The sequence below is a fragment of the Apteryx mantelli genome, chromosome 17 (genome assembly GCF_036417845.1).
Source record: "Apteryx mantelli isolate bAptMan1 chromosome 17, bAptMan1.hap1, whole genome shotgun sequence".
NCBI lineage: Eukaryota > Metazoa > Chordata > Aves > Apterygiformes > Apterygidae > Apteryx > Apteryx mantelli.
The window spans coordinates 18,519,105-18,539,143 of record NC_089994.1 but is presented as its reverse complement, the minus strand read 5'-3'; the positions used below and the strand labels follow the sequence as shown (position 1 = coordinate 18,539,143).

Here is a 20,039-nt window from a genome sequence, read left to right as displayed (position 1 = left end):
GCCGTCTCGCCCCGCAGTGCTCATGGGCAGCGTCCTCAGCGCCCTGCTGCTCGCCATGGTCCTCATGGCCCTCTGCGTCTACAAGCCCCTGCGGCGGCGGTAGCGGCGGCGGCGGGACGACAACGACGGCGGCAAGACGATGACGACGGCGAGACGACGACGACGACGGGACAACGGCGATGACGGCGGGGTGGCGGCGGTGACGGCGCGCAGCGGACGCCCTCCACGGTGCGTCCACCCGGCCCAGCTCGAAGGAGGTCGGCGGCATCGCGCCGGGAGGCTCCGCGGCGCCGCCTGCCTGGCTCGTCCCAGCGCCCTGGCCTTCCGCGGGTCGTAGCCCAGCGGGACGCCGGGGCTGATCCCGAGCGGGAGCCCCCCGCTGCCTTCCCCAGGGTCGCAGGTTTAGCGCCGGCTGCGACCCTGCCCGGGCAGGGCGATGGCGCGGGCTGCGTCCCGGCGGCGCTGCGTGACCCGTGGCGGGCCCGAGCTTTGCTTCCCGGTGAATTCGGTTCCTTGCTCGACCGCCCAGTCTGGAAGGTTTCTAGCGGAGGCTCCAAAAAAGCCGTCGGGAAGGCGAACGCCCGGCAGCCAGCCGCGGCCGTGCGGGTCCGCTGCGTGCTCGCCTCTGAGCAGAGATACTGATGCACGAGCAAAATCTGGTTTAGCTCTTTTGGGATAGGCTTGTCGTGCCTGACACTAGCTGCTTTTACTCTTAACTAAACATCCTCCAACAGCCTTGCACCAAAACAGCTACGCTGAGTCCGCTAGGAGTTTAGCTGCAGACGAGGGTTTCTAACTTGTACTAACCACTGACCCCTTTAGAGATGGATTTGGGCTCCTGGAGCAGGTGGGACAGGTTACTGTGATACTGGAAATACTTAAGAGCCTCCGGAAGTTCACGCTTGAGAGCCCGTTTTGGTGAAGCTCGTGGACCGCTGGTCTCGGCTCTCTGGAAGTGTTTTGGCTACGGACAGATCTCCGTTCTATGCATTGTATGTAATGAATTCACGTGTTTACACTGAAATCACACTTGCATATGAATGCTGCTATTTGGTTTTGCACTGCTATGAGTAGTAACTGGATTTTGCTAATGTGTGTTACTTTGATATTTAACATAGGGTTTTTTGGGGCTAGTAATTTATTTTAGTATTTTAAAACTTTAATTCCAGTACAATTGTGTCGACATGTTCTCTAAAACCTTCTGTTGCATCTTACATGTTTTCCGATTCAGTTTGCTTTAAAAGATACTGACCGTTCTTGGTGATTTTCTTTGCTGCTCCGTTGTTTTAGTAAAATGAGGGTATGAGGTTGGTCTAGAGCAGATATGACTTCTAATCTGCGTGAGATGAGAGAGGGAGCAAGGTAACATTGCTTTTTTGTTGTTGTTGTTGTAGCAGAGTCCTGTATCACTGACTTTGTCCTTAATCCGATGTAAAACTTTCCGCCTGTAGCCGCGTGCTGTTTGCAAGGGGGAAGCCTGTGCTCAGGGCTGGGGCTCCGTAGCCGCAGCTCCGTGGTCCCTGGAGCCGTCTTCTTGTTTGCCTTCGTTCTTCACTCCCTGCTGTGTCTCTTTGTACAAATAAAAGGCTAAATAAGCACTGCAGGACTCCTTTGGTTATTTACGGACATTCTGCTTGGTACCACCTCTGCCATAGCCGTGCCGTAGCTGGTTTCCCAGCCTGTGATACGGCTTTGATCAATTTACCATTAAGAAGATGGGTGAGGAAGGTCCGTGCGAGGGGACAGGGAGAGGGCAGCGGTGTCCGCTATTTGAGGCCTGATTTTGCTGGATGTTTCTCAGCAAGGAGCTATTCTGACTTGGTGAAATACACTATCTGAGCTCCTTTAGGACACTGGAGTTACCAGCTGGACTCTGTGCTACCCCTCCTTTTTCTGGGCAACTGTTTTCTGAATTATATTCAATATGGGTGTTACCTTGTGCAGCAGCAACAGCATGTATGGAATCAGTGCAGTTTGTCCACAAAAGTGGAAAACCCAGCTTTCACTCTTTACGGGAGAGCTGAATACAGCTGAGCATTTCAACACTGCAATTTCTGCCAGAGCCCTGAAGAAACCTTTAAGAGAGCGGCAGCATAATAATGCTGCTGAAGTAAACTGAAAAGGAAAGATAGACTGAGCACTTAAACTGGAGTGCTGGCTTAAATCAGCACATGTAGTCCATTAAGCATAGATAGTGCTGAATCAGAGCTCAAATTCAAAGGTGGTTCTGCAAATAATGACTACTGCTAACTCCGCTGTAACAGGCAAAGTTCGATTAACTCTGTTGCTTTTATGAAGACTATACGCTTTGATTAAAAAGTGGAAATTCTTATTAGCATGCTGCTTTTGGCCCAAACTAAACACATCAGGAACTGTTTTTGTGCTTAGCTTAGCTACTTGAAATCACAGTTCAAAAGCACAGAACAGTGCGTAAACGTTTACTCTCCCTTCCGGGAAGGGACAGAGACAAACAGCGCTGACACCGGGGCACGAGAAACCTACTGACTTCCCAAAGGACCTTGACTGATGGCACTTAAGAGCTAGTTATGGGTAGATACAGCCTGTAACTATTCTTAACTTTGAGTTCCTGCTTTTCTGCTTCACTGCAAAAAGTTACTTTTTTTTTTTTTACACCAGTCTGTGTTAACATCAAAAATAGTATGTAACCTTTTACTGTTCTTTTCCTATCTCTTTTTCTTCAGTACTTTCTTGTGTAATGCATTGAATTTCTAACACTAAAATGCTTTTCATTTACGTAAAACATATTTGTATATTATTTGTAAATCCGGTTACTATGCTAGGAAAGTACTAGTGTGTGTAATAAAGCATCGCGTGCTCTTGAGGAGAATAACACAAGCTTGTGTGCGGGTGATCAGAGGATGCCTTTTACCCATGTAGTTAAGACGTAAGCTATGATTTAAGAAAAGTAGCATCTGTTTCACAGAAGCAGGCTGTTTACTTAAAAATAAATAAATAAAAATGTTACAGTGAAAAACAAGGTTTTTACAGTCGCAGGTTAAGAAGCAGGGGCCTTAACAAAACAAAGTGAAAACTGCACAATATTCTTTAGTTTATGATATACAAAACACAGAAAATAAGATTCTTTTCTCAAGCTATTTCCCTTGAAACGTTGAAGTGCTTAACAGAAATAAGCAATGTCAGACAGATGCTTTTATAAAGGCAACAGCACTCTTTATTTCCGCTGAAGGAAAAAAAAAAAAAAAGCCATCTTATACCTCACAACTTGTCAAGAGCTCAATGCAAGGCTAATTCCCTTTTACGCAGCTGTGAAAGTCACAGAAAATCTCTTTTCAAAGAACGACTCAACAATTCCAACACAGACCACTGCCAATGCGCAAGGAAGCGATGGTCAACAATCCTGCAAATATCAAATAAACTATTTAGGGAAACAAGCCACATCATTTTAAACAAATATGGTGCAGATATACCTGTTCTAGTGTATACAGAAGGAATTTTAGTCATTTGCTATGTAAAACAATGAATTACTGGTTTAAAATAGAGTTCCAAGTTACCAACCATCTCACTGGTTATGATCAAGTCTATTTTATAGTGATTTTACACTGGTTAATAGCTGGTCACACAGAACTGCCCTGTTTTGCCCAAGTAACAAGTGCAGGATTAGACAGCAATATCAGACCATAGGTACCATAGGTTCTTTACACTTCTGCCAGCCAGGACTAAAAAGTATTGCTCACATTTGACTACAATAAGGCTTTCCTGTGGATGTACATCGTGTACTTGTGGAGTGCACTTTAGAGTCACAGCATAAACACTGTAAACACTGACAGAAGTGCAGACAAAACAGCTACAAATATATAGTATGACTAAAGACCTGAGGAAAGCTGGTTAAAATATACTTTTGAATTGTTACGATACCACCTTTTTTTTTTTTTTTTTGGAGCGTACTTGTATTGGCTTGTTTTAAAATCAATAAAAAGATTCAGATAAAAAAATATATGTATTCACATGAAGGATGAACATTTGAATTTTAAAAAGCAATACACGCATTTCCCTTTCAGATGACAGAATTATTAAAACTCATTTTTCAATAAGTGTACATTAAAATTCCACCTGATTTTTTTTTTTTTTTTTTTTTTTTTTGAGTTTAGCACCCACGCACAGGCACGCACGCATGCACATACGCACACAGAGAATCATCTCAAGAAGCACCTGTATCTACCAGTTATTTTCTTGCTGCCCTCTGACTATGTGAACTAGCTGGTTTTGAATCACTAAAGAAACTACTACTTTAACAGACAGATGGTCCCATTTAGGATCTAAAATGTTACTGGCTTGTTTTGTCCTTTTTCAGAAAGCGCTAGTTTAATCTTGAGCTTGGATTAGCTGTTCAAGTATAAAATTATCCCTCTTAAGCATGAGCATGTGATAAAATCTTGGTAACTAGAGAGGAAATATCCTTAGTCGTGTATAAACAAACCTAAGAGAAAACGTCTGTCAGCATGATACACTGTCAGCATGAAAAACTACTGTATGCATGTATGTGTGTGTACATATATAGATAGATAGATATCCTTCCACGTAACTGGAAGAAGCACAGTCAATGGCTTTGAATTATTCAGAAATAACTAAGCAGATGACTATTTCTTTGGTAAGTAATGAAGAGGTTTCCCCCCTGAACTCCCCACAGACCATGTTCTCAAACTTGATGGCAATCCTACATCCTGATGCTAAGCAAAATTTCCACCTGCTCTTCAATAAATGTGTTTATGTAACACTTTTCTTTCAAAGCTAAGACTGCATGGCTGGGGAGCCAAATGCAGATCCCCATGTTCTGAAACTCCCCTCACGTTTAAGCACTGCACAATCTGCAAAAGAGTCTTTTTTGTAGGTAGCGCTCCAGCCCACAAATCAAGGTGGAAAACCACAGCAGAGGTTCTGAACCACCTTTTATGCTAACGATGACAATTAAGAAGGCAGGTGAAATGTTTACTTTAGTAATCCAGGAGTAGTCCTCAGACTGATGGCTATAAAAGCTTTCAGTTTCACACAACTTTGGTCATCCTTATTTCAGGAGATCACTAAGGAGTTATTTTTCCACAAGAGAAAGCTGTAGAACTTGCTGAAGCTCTGCGTCTTCCTCTTCACGACGTTGCTTCTCCCGCTCCTCCTGCTCTCGGACAGACAACTCCATAGCAAGCTGCAAGTCTTTTTCAAAACTGGAAGGCTCATTAGGAGTACTGCAGTGTGAATTACCTGCGCTTGTTAGAAAGCTCTCCTGCAGTGCCCTGAAGAAAGAAAAACAGCTTCAAGAAACAAGAGGCACAGATTCTATATCACTTCTCCTGCAATAATCCTCCTTAGCAACTGTTTTCCAATTGCAAATTTGAATCCTTTTCCTAAAGGGAAGAAAGCAATTCTCAAGGTGAGAGTGCAACGTGTTCTAACAGCCATAAAGTTCCCAAGATAAAACCTGTTCTTTGAAGGTTCCTCAGAATCTTTTATACACACTAAAATACTAACAGTTAAATTTTCAGTGTGCTTCTGAAAGGATCCTCACCTTGTTTAAAGGTGCCATCATTCCCATGTACCCAAAGCACCAGGAGGACGCAGTTATTTGTGTGCACAAACATTTCTTTGCGCTTAGCTACAGGACAACCCCACAGCATATTCTCAGGGGTCCATTGAATATGTTCCAAGTTTGTAAGGATTACATAATGATTTTGAAATTAAATAAGAGCTACCCTGACGTGTTCAGTACCTAATAAACATTATACTTACAGGGACCAAATTCACAGTTCTAAGAATTGTGCTTATTTTGTTGAGCAAAGAATCTCAGTTACATGTGTCTTCCAGTCCTACAGCTGAGCGAAAGGGTCATGTTATGTAAACCAGGGAGGCCTAATTTGAGGTTCTTATTTCTTGAAACAATAAAAACTATAAGAACAACAGGAAAAGAGGCCTCAAGTTCTGTGCATCTATACCTGAACGGACAAAAAAACCCTCACAATTCCTTCATGCTACTATTGGAAGTATTTTGCTTTATCACAGCATGGCTTGACATGGAAGAAAAAAAAAAGTTACCTCTGATACTGTAAATTGAAGTCCTGTGAATATGCAACTGCTCCGTTGGAATGCACTCCCATTTCCTAGAAATGGTGAAAGGGGAAAAATTCCACAGCAGTTAGCAGACTTGCAATGCAACTCAGTGAAAGGTAACTCTTAAGTTACTCTCTCTCTACTTTTTTAAATTTATTACTATATTTTTCTCCTTTGAGGTTCTTAGGAAAAAGAGGTCCTGCATAACTTTTTCCATACATTGGTGCAATTTAGAGGTGCAACTATCTCTCCATAGTCCTTGCAAGACTGTTAGATCTGCACTGAGTGGATTACACCACACTTACTTTATTTCCACTAGATTCCAACAAACTCTGCTGAATAGCAAATTGCATAATCTCGTTATCTTCATCCTGCACATGTATATTCCTGCCATCATCTTGGACATGGTAAGATTTAGGGATCTCAAACACTGACTGGTCAACCTCAAAAGTAGCACCTGTAGAAGCCAAATATAGTTACAAACATGGCATAGTGTATTTTTACAATTGTTGCTCAAAAAACTCTGATAAATGTTTTCGCACAATTAAATTAACTCCAAAAACTTTGATAAACCACCTGGCTACACATACCCAGAGGCTTTGAAAGACTTATATGGCAACCAAGCACAGCAGTGAAAGAACACAGCCTTTAGGATGCTGACAAGTTGTACAAGTAAAGTCGATGTGCAGCAGAGAGCAAAGGTGGCTGAACTCCGACAAAAAGAAAAGCAAGGCTGCAAAACAAATACTGGAGTGTCTCAGACTTCAGTGAAGATATTCCTAATGACCGGGTCTGTAACAGCTCATAGGATGGAGTATGACTGGATACGTGCAGTCACAAACATCTAACTCGAACATAATTCCCTCTCTCCTGGAAAGGCACGCAGCCTGATCTGTCACAGCACTTTTCTATTCCACTTCCCAAAGCAGTAGCTTTCTCACTAGCAGCAGCACTGTGATCTAATGCACCATAATTTAGATGCTAAAACACTTTGTAAAGCTTGCTAGAGCTCAGCTTAGTCATTTGAGCAAGCTCTGAAAGGGCAGAATGGGTTGATATGACCAATATGACACACTCCAGATCAGCTTTGTCATGCATTGCAGCTTCCTCTCATCTGTGAATTTTGCATTCTCTGTAGTTAACCTGTCTCTTTCTTTTGTGGATTCCACTGACAGAAATATAAAAAGATGCAGCCACTGCAACTTTCCACTCCTTACCCGATGTCTCACACTGTGCACCTCCACCGATTTGCGATGATGGTTTGTCAGCTGTCCTGCAGCCATTAACATTTTCAAAAGTAATTCGGGCATTCAGCACATGAAATAAGGGAATTTCTATAGGAAAGAGTACAAGATTTCTATAAAAAAAGAGAATTCTGTCATTCACTTCCACACTTGCAGCCACATCAAACCCGTACAGGTTTACTGAATATATTTCATAAACACCATCCCATAACCACAAAGCAAATCACAACCCACTTCACCAAGAAGTTGCACTTGGTCAGTCTCACTATTTCTAAATCTTCTCAGATTTTAACATAAGATTTTAATAATTTAAGACATTGGAGACAAAAGGAAAAGGCTAGCAAACAGCTAATTCTTACTGAAATGATATTGTCTTTAAAATTACATTACTCTGCTGGTCCTTCAGAATTTGGATTTAATGATCCCAAGCTCACAAGATAATGTATAGCTGGGTTCTCACTTCTAGAGATGGTGAAGATGACATTTACAAAAACCTTGTTAGCTTTTTGTTCCAGTTTATAAACTAATGTGTTGCAAACACCAACAGAATGGAAATGAAGATGTTAAAATAAAAAATGCTGAACATTACCAATTTTGACAGGAAATCCTGGTGGAAATTCCAAAGTGATGAAATCCCTAAGTCTAGCAAAATGAGCACTAGTTCTGGCCATCAGATCAATGATTGGAGTGACTTGTTCCATAAGAGACAAAGGAAACTCTTCACTCATCCACAAGGTTGCTTTAAATCTGTAAGATCAAGTTGCATAAAAGCATTCTACGTTTACAGTTTTGGAACAGATACAAAGCAAAATACATAGCATCATCCCCTGCTTCATACATCTCAAAGAGACAGAAGAGTTACTGCACTGAGAAACTGAATTGCATTCTGGTCAGACTAAAGGCAATGTATAAGAGAAGTTATTAATACCTTACAATAGGTAAGGGTAGGACTTCTAGAAAGTTACAGCATCACTCCAACTGTTTTTGTTCACTTAGTACAAGAAGAATTAGAGTATGGCTGAATAGTTCAAGATACCTCTTTTGATTCATTTATTTTAGAAAAAGGGGGGGGGGAATTTCATCAGATATTTGTACAAAATTGTTTTCTAAAGATTAGATGACTGGGAAATGACACATTTGAAAGACATTAAAACAGGAAACAGTTAAGAGCATTTCTCACTTCTGTGTTCTAATGGTGACTTCTTTCGGTCTTCCTATGTCTCTATCTTTCAATTCAAACTCTGGATTAAAATATTCCTCCAGAGTAATAGCAGTAGGATTGTTAATTGTGGCAAACTCTGTTGTTAGATCCTATAAGGAAAAAAAAGAAAAAAGATCAAAAAAGTAGAGAATGAATAGGCAGCGGCTACTACAAGAAACTAAGTTACCTCTTGTGGAGTAACTCCTCCTCTATTTTAGTCACCAGTGATATGTAGCCATACACACATACACACACATTTAAAAGTCAGACCCAAACAAGTACTTTCTACTGAGCTCTAAATCCATGTTAACAACTACAGTGCTATCTTGATACAGAGCCAGCAGTTGGCAAATCTATTATCTACTGTACTTAATATATACAGATTCAAGGGAGTCTTTTCTGAGGCGATATTGCAATCATTGTCAACACACATTTCAGAACAGCCAAGGACACAACTTTTCTGAGTTGCTGGAGAGCAGCACGCTACTGTGTCATTTCTGTCTCTCTTGTCATTTGTCTGATGATCGCTACACTAACACCGTCTCCCAACCAAGGCCTCTGCCGGTCTGTGGCTCTTTACCTGTGGACATTTTTTCCCAAATTATGGTTGGATGCACCTAAGAACTGCGCTTGCTCAAATTCACCACCACTGCTAATGCCCACCTCTCACTTTGTGAATTGTTTCCCATTTCTTCAGTTCAGCAGCAATTTTTGTATTGAGGCTTAAATTTTCCCTGAGGATGTTTTTGTTTGTTTTTAACCCTCAACTGTTCATTTATATGTAGCAGTTGCTTCCTTCTGAAGGTTTCCATGAAAAGGGCATAGAATACATTAGCAAACACAACTTCTATTGACACAGACCTCTGCACTGTAGTGACCTGTTATGAAAACAGCAAAGACACTCACCTGAGCACCATACTCATGCTCCACTGTACCCAGAAAGGATTCCAGGGGGTTCCTGTCAGCTTCAGACAATAGGAGGAAAAAAAAAGTTATCTATTATTATTGAATAGCACTAAAATTCATGTACACACCAGTCTAACAAACAAGGCTTCTAACCCAAAGTAAAGGGGGCAGCTCACATTCAGGGAAGAGCCCAAGTTTCCCATAAACTTGGGCAGAAAAGACCAGGACCAAAAGGTGACAGAATAAAATGGTTACAAGACATAGAATAGAGGAGAAGGTTTTCAGTGGTTTCTATCATCAAATAACTTTATTTTTCATAGTGACTCCCTCCAGGGCCCCAAGGTAGATCAATGAAGGGCAGGTTACCATGCAAGGTTATTGCCTGATCTCCCTTTACTCTAATTTAAATACTACAAAGAATTAGGGAACCAAAAAGAAACAAAAAGCCCAAACAAACAAAACCCACATGAATCTTGTAGTCATGGCAAAAAATGAAGTAAAGGCACAAATATGTTCCAGAACAGGAAACAGAGATGCTGAAAGCATGGAAAGAAGTGCAGACTTTTAAAGCTTTCAATAGTTTTGAAGGGCTTTTCTTTCCTCCAGATACAGCTAGAATAAATAATGGCTCATTCATATGGTAGGAGTCAAGTAACAAGTCACCTCAGTCACAAAATGCAAGCTAAAGCAGGGCAATATCGGCAAGCAAAGTATTTCACTTTATCTGCCTAGTACTTCCGCAGCCACACAGAGAAGGTGTCAGAGAGGCTCTACTTAATTCCATCTATCCTATAGGACAATTACCTTTATATCTTTTCTTCTCCTCTTCTGTTAAATGTTCCGTTCGTATCTTTGTGACTACATTCACATTGTTTGCAGTGTACACCTAAAAAAAAAAAAAAAAGGTACAACACAGGTTAAAAGACAGCCTTCTCTTTAAATGTAATAAAAGACCATGAACACAAATCTAAAACAAGACAGGATTAAGAAGTATTGATCTTCTTATGACAAGTATCTTAAACATATTGGTGATCAACATGAAACACTGCACTTCAGTGACTTTTCTATTCACTTTGCTTGTCAACAGAAATGCTACATACTATTTTCTTGACAGTCCTGTGCTAAGGCTGAAACTACACGGCCACCTGCTGGGCAAATTGATAAAATAAGGCAACCTACAAATCATATGACAAAGTATCTCTAGACAGCATTAATTTTTCAAGCATTGTACACCAAGAAAAAAGCAAAGGAGTTTGGCCATTGATTTCAACGGCAACAGAATTCAGCTTTTCAAACAGTTTCCTGGGAAGTAGATTTATGCACTTTTAAACAGACTTTTGTTTTTCTTCAGTCTGAACCAACTTCAAAACTAGACAAGCATTTCCTGTCTTGCTGAAGACTCCCCACCTGGGCAGAGATTTTATGAGAGAGAACGGGGAAGAAAAGCCAGACTATGCTATTTCTAAACAAAAGGTCATTGATAAGATTTTCCAAATGAAATTTACTGGATGGTTTAATTACACAGGAACACTAATGAACTCCAGTGTCCAACTGAACTGTCCTGCAGTCTTATGAGAGAAGTCTTCATATAAATCTATGAAGCTATTCAGCATTAATTTTACTGTTAAATGAAACTATAAAAAAAAGTGCTGTTTACTGCACAAATTCCAAAACCTGGAGTAAACAGAGACTTATTAATTAGGAAAGTTAATTCTTGCAATTCTTAACTTAAAATTCCTAAAACACTAAGGCTGTAAAAGCCATCTTCAAAAATACTTCTAAAAAAGTGAAACAGAAAACCAAAAAACCACTGTCACACGGAATCAATCAACGCCACTGCCTGGCTCATCAGCAGGGGCAGGGTCTTTAGTTTACCAGCAGTCTTTTACTTGAGTTGATAATGGCCTCCTGCTGCCATGAGTTACATCACTTTCTTGCAGTCCTGCCATTTGTGAGAGCTCAAGGCACTTCATCAATGGGCTCCTCATCTTCTAAACAGTGAAAGATGCCAGCACTCCAGAATGAGTTCAGTTCTAGTTCTTGGATAGAAGTGAGTTCTACTGGTTATGCTGAACCTTTTGTCCCATTTCTCCTGAAGTGCTTTGATTCTTTCTCTCCCCAAAAGCCCCTGCTGACATTCTTACACACAGGCACCATCACTCCCATAAGGCTGGCACCCTTGAAGTTCCTCACTCCTGCCCAGTTCTGCTGGCAAAACAAGAAAGCTCTCAGGGGAAATTTAGAACCTGGGATATTCAGGAAATAAAGGCATAACACAATCACACTTCAGTTAGCTATAAGACTTCTTAGTTGTACAGAAGAGATTTTACCTTTGCTTCATAACCATTTACACCTTCTGCTTTCTCTGTCCTCCATACCCAGAATCCAGATGTGGTTCTGACAAAAAGTGAACACCACAAGCGTCTACACAGTTGCATTTCTACACAGTCCCCAGCCCATTTTTCTCAAAAAGCTTTGAACAAACAATAGCTTATTTGATTAGCAACCCCAGACAAAAGCACAAGCCAGTCTGTCCCCACACACACGTACCAAGAGAGGGCTGAGGAGGCCATGCTGTTTCTGTTCTTATTCAGTCCATGGCCAAAGCGCAGAGGCTCAGTGAGAGATTTTAGGTTGGGATTTGGATGCCTGAGCCACAGAGGAGGAGGAGAACCTAAAAACTTACTGAATTTTGTCTGACAGCCTGGCCAGAGCAGCTTTTAACATGCACAGTTTAATTTCAAAAGTAACCTGTCACTGAAATTTGGGGAAGTGGTTGGTAGGATCACTTGTCTAGGAAACCCTGGGACAAGTTTCTGAATGTATAGTTGCCACCTTTACTAAGGCTCACTGAACCTCACAGGGACTAAGTTTTGGAAGCTTTGAAAGAGTGCTTAAATATTCCGGAGAAAAATGACAGAATTACATATCTCACTTTGAAAGCGCCTCTCGTTTACAATATGACCTGATCATAGGGGTGTTTTACTGTGTTTCAGAACACTCCAAAAGGAGCGTAATAAAAAGGCTTGTTTCAGCACCTTTGACTAAGCTGACGGATACCTAGATTAAACAAACATTAATAAACAAGGAAGACAAATACAGTAGAAAGTACTATGAGAAGAGATACTATACAAGCATTTTTATTAAAAGTATTAATGTGAGATATAACTCATTTAGCTAACATAAAACCTGTGAATTCCCTTGCGGGATCCTCAATGCCCAGTCTGTCCATTAGTTTTGACACTACACATACAGATTTGGGTGAACTACATACTTGTAACACGAGGGGTTATCACTGACCCCACTAATATGATGATCCAAAAGCTTCATGCAAATCAGTTCAACTGGAAACTTTTTGCCAAGCAACAGCAGTAAGCTGACCAAGCAAAGTTTCTTTAACTGCATGTGAAGTTTAAAGTAATTTCAGACATAATATTTTTATTAACAGGGCTTTGAGAGTTTGTCTTTAAAGCTTAATTGCAAGTATGATCAACCATAATCTTGCAGAATCTATTTACTATGAGAAACTTCATACCTTACCTTTCAAAAGCAATATTTTTTGTATCAAGGCACGTATTAATAATTGGAGACGTAAGGCGTCTTTCCACATCTTTTCTTTTCGGTGTCATAGATCCCAACGTCAAACGCTTCATGTGTTGGGAAATCTCAAAACGCTCCGTTGTAACAAACTTATCATCATGATTGATCTCAATTAGCTCTGCCCAGCCTCCAGTATCTGTTGGAATGATATATCTCATCATCTGCAAACTTACCAATAGTATTCAAGAAGGAAAAAATGAACAGGGTATATATAGTCTATATGAAAATGAGGCTGGAAGTTAATTCATTGTATTTTGTAGTCAGCTGAGATAGTCTCAGATACATCTCCAAATCAGTTTTTTGTTGTTGTTGTTGTTGTTTTGTTTTTTTTTTTGGGGGGGGGGTGAGGGCAGAATAGAAGGGGAGCCAGTAAAGAAGAGATTGAAATCAAATTTTAGCCTTATTCCCATATTTTGACCCCAAGTCTTCTCAAAGCAAAGAAGTCAAGCCCTTATGTTAAACCCCAAAACAGTGACTCTACGGGTCATGAAAGATAGGTAGAAAATTTTTGTTGAAAGCTAAGTACACATTCTCAACAGGTCTTCTTGAGTAGAACTGGTATTTCTCATTGGGGCTTACAATGTATTTAGTGATCAATGATTCAGACATGCTAAAATATTTACCTTCTCCCTTGAAAATTAAACTACGTCTTCCTCTCTCCCAGCTCATATTTTCAAAACCCAGTAATGTGATATCCACTCGTAGCTTGGCACCACTTTTCCAGATGCGGCAGACATCACTTGGACACACTCTAGAAACAAGTGGGACTATAAAAGAAAAATATAAAAGTATAAAATACTCTGAGACTAAGTGCACAGGAAGTCTGAACTCAGCCAGAAGCTATATTCCTGGTATAGGAATTGCTCAATAAAGTACTACAATCATTATTCCAAAGGAGACAATATTGATCCTCTCTACCTTTAAGAATGATGAACTTAGGGGCTAAAAACACTGATTTTAATTTAAAGATGAACATGAAAAGGAATAAGACATTTGTCCAGACTAAAAGATGTGAAATGAGATAAAACAGTCTCCTAGCAGTTTAATAGTTAGCTGTTTGGAAAATGAAGTCAGCTGTAAGGCCCAGCATTCATTCATTTAAAAGAAGAGCAGGGGTTTCTAGAGTAGACTGTGCACCAATATATGAGGCGTGTATCACTGTCTTAGTCACCCTGTACCCAGAGTCAGGTAAACAAAGCTCCGAGGAAAGTCTTCAACAACTCTGACAATGGTTGCAGTTTCCATTAAAAGAACAATTTATGCAACCAAAAAATAAGAGGTTAAATCAAATCCTCAAAGCTCTGAATATTTTGAGGGGTGAAGATATGTATACTGGGGGAAAGCAAGGAAGATTCTAATAAGCATATTTCTCTGCACATCTTTTGTGGCAGTTGTACACAAGCAGGTCGTTCTGTTTACCATTTAGAAGAGGTAACAACGATCAAGATACTTACCCCAGCTAGTAAATTCCCATTTCATTTCCACATAAAAGTCAGGAGTCTGAAAGAAGAAAATACTTTGTGAAACAAATAGTTTTAACCAAACATTCAGTGTAGCATTTCTCATTACGTTTCAGATTTAAAAAAAAAAAAAAACACAAAAACCACACAGAACTTGAGACATGACAAACAAACCTTAAAACAATGAAATTGAAACCAAGAGATATAAAAGACATTTCTACTGAGCTATTCTTCACTTTTTTACTACAGAAGCAGTAACAGCTTCAAGATTCAGCCTCTAATGCTGGAGTTCATAACCAAGCGTAGTCAAGGAAAAATCTCCATCATCTCCCACAGGTCTATGAGACGTACAAATTGAAATGAAGAACAAAATCATCCAACTTCAGATCAGCTGGGTTCTAATCTCTGTTCATCTGGTTTCAGTTTACTTAACTGAACTACTTTGAACCTCTTGCTCCAGACTGTAATTCTGATTCAACTAAATAATTACCTCGTTAATCTTTTGGAGTAATTCAGGAACTCCTCCAAGCGTCATAGATGTTTGCTGATAGTCCCGATGCTGCAAAATCATATGTACCATCTCTGGATCTCCTGTACTGACAGCCTCATGTAAAACTGAAAGAAATCAAGACACAAGCTGGTTTCAGGTGGTTTTCAAACAAAATACGCAATATAAAATGCAGTCAAAAATACAACATTTACAATTGAAAAATATTAACATACAGTTTAACTTTTTTTCAAGTTATCTTTACCTGTCCATCCCTGCGCATTTTCTTTGGTCACATCTGCCTTGTGTTGAAGGAGGACTTTGGCAGATTCTATATAACCCAAGGAAACAGCAAGGTGCAACAAGGTCCGGCCTCGCGGATCACGTTGATCAACATCCTGTTGAGTATCCAAGATAGAAATAATACTCTAGTTGTTCTATCAAATGCAATTAATCAGAGTGCACTGAGGAGAGTTCGTATAAACAAAGCTTGTCAGTAATAATGTAACAGGAGTCAGTATTACCATATATCAGTTTGTGACACCTAGTCAACTCAGCTTTCATAACACTACTGTATTGCCCTTCTGCACTCCTTACAGTGCGATCTTACTTCCCTACTGAAATAAAAGAGAAGCAGAACAGGGCCCATAAATCTAACAGGATAAGAACAGATATCACTGTAAAACATTACAGGAAAAGAAATGAGAAGCATCAACAAGAACTCCGACATTACTTCCCCTTCTGTCTCCCTTCAGAAACAGTCTCTTTCAGGAGAAGATAGGAGTTCTACTCTTTGTGTTTTGCACCATGACAGTCAACAGCCTGAGAGATCACTAGAGGGTAGAATGGTATTATATGGCACATTAAATCAAAAAGAAAAAAAAAGAAAAAAAAAGGAAAAGAAAGAGCGACAGGCCATACAACACATTTTGTATAGCACTTTTTGAAAGTATGGAAGCAAATGGTAATTTACAAAGCATCCGTTTGACTGACACACACAGCACAATGAAGAGTGAGTGCATTATGCAAGTCACAAGAAAAAAAAAAGAAAGAAAAAAAAAGGTAACTACACAGGCATAAATATCCAAAACATGCAAGCACAACATACTCATACCTTACATATTTTTCACTATTAGCTTAGAGATTTGAAACAGAAGAGCATCTATAACTAAAGGAAAAGGGGAAAGTCAATAGCAGAATAAGAAAGGAAAGTTATTATGCAAGTTAACCCAGTTATCTGACAGCATCAGGTTTGAAAGATCACACACAGAGTTGGGAAAGCTTCATTGAAAGCATTCTCTTTTCACTTCTGTGGTCAAATACTAATTAACTTCCCCACTTTCTACAGCTCCAATGTCCACCATACTGACAGGTAATGGACCCTTAAAAAAAAAAAAAATCCCTCCCAATTTGCTTTGATGTTGTTAACAGGTAACCATACATTCTACTCATCGTTTGCCACACCAAGTGCAGCTGGCAAGTTTCTTTTGATTCTCTCACCCACCCCTTCAAAAGCAAGAAGCTTATCCCAAGGAAGCAGGGGGCAGCATATCTTTGGAATACTTAAAATTTAAAAAAAAGTTATTTAAAAGCAGATAAAGGAAATGAGAGACAAACATATTCTGTCTTAACATGTTGCTCATTTCCTTACAATGTGAAACGTTTTGAGGTAAGAAGCAGCACTTCACAGATGTACGTGCTAACCAAACTGCAGTCTTAGACTAACAAAGAGCAGAATTATCCCTGTTTAATTACAAACTTTCAAGGATGAGAACATTATTGAAATAGAAATAAATACACAGAAACAACATGTCATTCAAATTAAGCATTTTGTTAAGTAGGGACTAAGATCACATGAATTTGATAACTAGTAGCTGCATTCCAAAGATTCATCTAAAAAGAACAGGAGCATGCTCTAAGCAAGCATTAGTAAATCGTGGTGTACTGTTAGAACTGCAAATGGTAATCGCTAGTTAGAAGGTGGCACAGCTCATCTTCGGATCATATCCTTGTGGTGTCAGCCATAATGTAATTAATATGCTCTGCTTCTGCAAAGTGTACTCCATACTCCATACTAATGGATGCCAGTGTTTTCCCACAGCATCTCAGCAAGGAGGATGTTTGCTGCAGATTTTCAGACCATCTCCTTACGTCATTACTATTTCTCCCTTGGTTGTTCCCAAAGAGGGCTGGCTTTGTATTTTTCTACTCTACAGCATGAAACAATGATCCATTTTTTAACAGAGATGCTGAAAACATTCCAGCAAGTATAAAACTGCTGCCCCTGCAGTCCTGGACAGCAAAGAAGCCATAAGAACTGTTCGTCCTCGGCAAGATAGTGGCCAGTTTAATCTTTGGCAGCAGCAGCCACCTTTGCTGCATGTTGATTTCCCACTAAGGTAAGCAGTATTTATTGCTTTTCTGGCACAGAAAATTTTAACATCCATCATATCTGCTCTTTCTGATCTGTTTCAATCAGTCCTAATACTTTCTATAGAGCCATTTTGAAAACCACATCTGAATGCTCTGAGCATAGTTTTACAGGTAAGAACTCAAAGTTTAAGGAATACCTTACATAACAAAAAATATCTCTCTACATCTTCCTATAGCACTCTCTCAGCCACAATTAACTAGCTAAAGAAGGATAACCATCGCGCAGGCCTGGCAAACAGACCCGGGTGCACAAACAGGGTTACGTCTCCCCGGAAAGGCGGTAAGTAAGGTCCATTAAGCCCTGCAGGATAGCACAGGGTCTTCAGGACCACCAAGCCTGAAAGACTCTACTGACGGGTTGCTGGTTACATGTCCGGGTTACCTTATCTTGCAGCTCCTCGTCCAGCCGCCTGTAGTCATTATTCCAGACCAGGACGTGCAGGGGAAACTTGCCGACGGCCCTACCAGGGGAACTCATCATGCCACACACCTGCAGGAGCGGGGGGGGAAGCAGGGCGCCTACCCTCACTGTTTCCCCCCCCACCCTCCTTGATTTTGGAGGCCCCAAACTCCTCAAGCTTCTTGTCGCTCCTGACACCCACCTTCTTTTGGGGAGGGAGGGGAGGAGATCTCACAAACTCCCCAGGCCACGACCCCCTGCAGACCCTTCACCCCACTCTGAGGGGTGCCCCCTGCCCTCCCCAGCCCCACACGCCTAGGGGTGTCCCTGCCCACCCCCCAGGACCCACACACCCAGGGCTGCCCCCCTGGCTCCTGTCCCCCTCAGCCCCACACTCCCGGGGGGGGGCCCTGTTCCTGCCCCCCCCAGCCCCACACTCCCGGGGGGGCCCCCTGCTCCTGCCCCCCCCCAGCCCCACACACTCAGGGCTGCCCCCCTGCTCCACTCCCCACACACACGGGGCTGCCCCCCTGCTCCTGCCCCCTCCCTCCAGGCCCCACACACCCAGGGCTGCCCCCCTGCTCCTGCCCCCTCAGCCCCACACTCTCCGGGGGGGGCCCCCCTGCTCCTGCCCCCCCCCAGCCCCACACACTCAGGGCTGCCCCCCTGCTCCACTCCCCCCACACACGGGGCTGCCCCCCTGCTCCTGCCCCCCCCTCCAGGCCCCACACACCCAGGGCTGCCCCCCTGCTCCTGCCCCCCCCCCCACACACTCCCGGGGGAGAGCCCGCCCCGCCCCTCCCCCACAGCCGCCGCGAGCCCCGCGCGCGGCCCCCCGCGGCCTCACCCCCGCCCCCTCTCTCTTCCTTCCTTTCTCTCCAGGGCAGCGGCCGCTGCGGAGGGGGGGCTCCCCCCTCGGCTCTCCTCGGTTCCGCCGCCACCGGCGAGCTCAGAAGAGGAAGTCACTGCTCCCCGCCCATTTCCCCCCCCCTCACGGGCGGGCAGATGGAGCGTCCCACCCACGAGCTCGTCCCATTGCCCTCCGCGCGGGGGGCGGCGGCGCGGGGTTAGGTGGGACGCGGCGCTGGGCGCGCCCTGCTCCCTCCCCACCCCCCCCCGCCCGCACCAAGAGTTAGTTTCGCCCGCCAGCCCTGCCGTCGAAGGGGGCGGCAACGGCCGCGCTGCCGCCGCCATCGTGGGTGAGGGCGGTTGTGGGCACTGATGGCTCCGGGCGCCATCTTGCGTCAGGGCAGCGTGGGTTTCCCGGCAGCCCTCCGCGGCCGCCATGTCGGGTGAGGGCACGGGTTTCCGGAGAACAGTCCCTTCCGCCAGTCCTGCCATCACCCCGCTCCCTGCCCACCGCTTGGGACCACGCCTTTAAAACCTTGCCTTCTCTCCTGGGTCCGCATCCGTGTTTGTTATGAGCTTCCCGTGGGGGGACAGTCAGTAAGGCCTATGGAGCTGCTTACAGAACGGTCTCCGCGGAAGCGCGACCGACGCTGAGCGCGAGACAGCACGGCCTGAAGCGGCTGGTGGGCAGGCTCCTGCCAGGGACAAGCATGGCCGACAGCGCCGCGCGCATGGCCTCGTTCCACCCGTCTACCGTCTTTACGCCAGGAGTGAACATGGCGGCTTAGGGCCGCCGCGAGCCGCCTTCTTTCGCTTGCGGAGCGCTGCCCGGCGCTGGCGTACGCTGCTTGGTGAATCGCGGAGCGGGCGGCGCTGCCGTGCGCCTGCGCGCTCGGCTCGGCTCGGCTCGGCCGCCTGGCGGGGGCTGCTGGCGGGGACCCGTTAGAGCGGCAGGAAGCGCCCGGTGCCGCCGCGCCATGTCGAAGCGGCTGCGGAGCAGCGAGGTCTGCGCCGACTGCAGCGCCCAGGGTAGGCGGCGGCGGCGGCGGACGAGGGGCAGGGACCCCCGCGCCCGGGCGAGCCCATCCCCCTTCCCCTCGGCCCGGGCAGCGGCGCCTCCCCGCCCCCTCCGCGGGGCGCCGCGGGCAGGTGGCGGCCGTGAGGGGCGGCGGGTTGGGCCGGGCCCGGCGCCGCCGCGGGCTCCTGTCAGTGCGGGCCGCCCCGGAGCCGGCCGCGGCAGGCGGTGCCGGGCCGCCCCTCACGGCCGGGGCCCGGGGCGGGGGGCGCGGGCTCCCCGCGGGCTGTGCCGCTTTGGGCTCCCTGTCGGAGCGTTTCGCGTCGGTTCTTGTCCCCAAGGACCCGTTTAAACCGCGGCGACGCT

At 43.8% G+C, this 20,039-nt stretch overlaps 2 protein-coding genes across 6 annotated transcripts in view; one reads left to right on the top strand and one right to left on the bottom strand.

Annotated features, from left to right (window-relative positions):
• Positions 1-2,932: 2,932 nt before the first annotated feature.
• ANKRD13A (ankyrin repeat domain 13A) lies at positions 2,933-18,756 on the bottom strand. Of its 2 annotated transcripts, none has more exons than XM_067306891.1 (16): positions 18,657-18,756; positions 17,792-17,870; positions 15,242-15,374; positions 14,980-15,104; positions 14,484-14,529; positions 13,653-13,796; positions 12,970-13,165; positions 11,760-11,826; positions 10,234-10,315; positions 9,430-9,488; positions 8,503-8,633; positions 7,912-8,069; positions 7,296-7,412; positions 6,384-6,535; positions 6,064-6,128; positions 2,933-5,267 (listed from the first exon to the last, which is right to left on the bottom strand). In XM_067306891.1, exons 4-16 carry the CDS (start codon positions 15,067-15,069, stop codon positions 5,069-5,071), a joined length of 1,506 nt encoding a protein of 501 aa, XP_067162992.1. In that variant the 5' UTR covers positions 15,070-15,104; positions 15,242-15,374; positions 17,792-17,870; positions 18,657-18,756; the 3' UTR covers positions 2,933-5,068. The 2 variants fall into 2 exon arrangements, with proteins under 2 accessions (XP_067162992.1, XP_067162991.1); XM_067306890.1 differs by having other exon boundaries at positions 17,792-17,899; positions 18,657-18,717.
• An 840-nt stretch (positions 18,757-19,596) lies between these two features.
• GIT2 (GIT ArfGAP 2) overlaps positions 19,597-20,039 on the top strand; it is a 34,368-nt gene continuing 33,925 nt past the window's right edge. For all 4 annotated transcript variants that reach the window (XM_067307366.1, XM_067307368.1, XM_067307367.1 and 1 more), the window contains exon 1: positions 19,597-19,687. In XM_067307366.1, the coding sequence (XP_067163467.1) occupies positions 19,636-19,687 (52 nt within the window). In that variant the 5' untranslated portion in view covers positions 19,597-19,635. The remainder of the gene's footprint in view (positions 19,688-20,039) is intronic.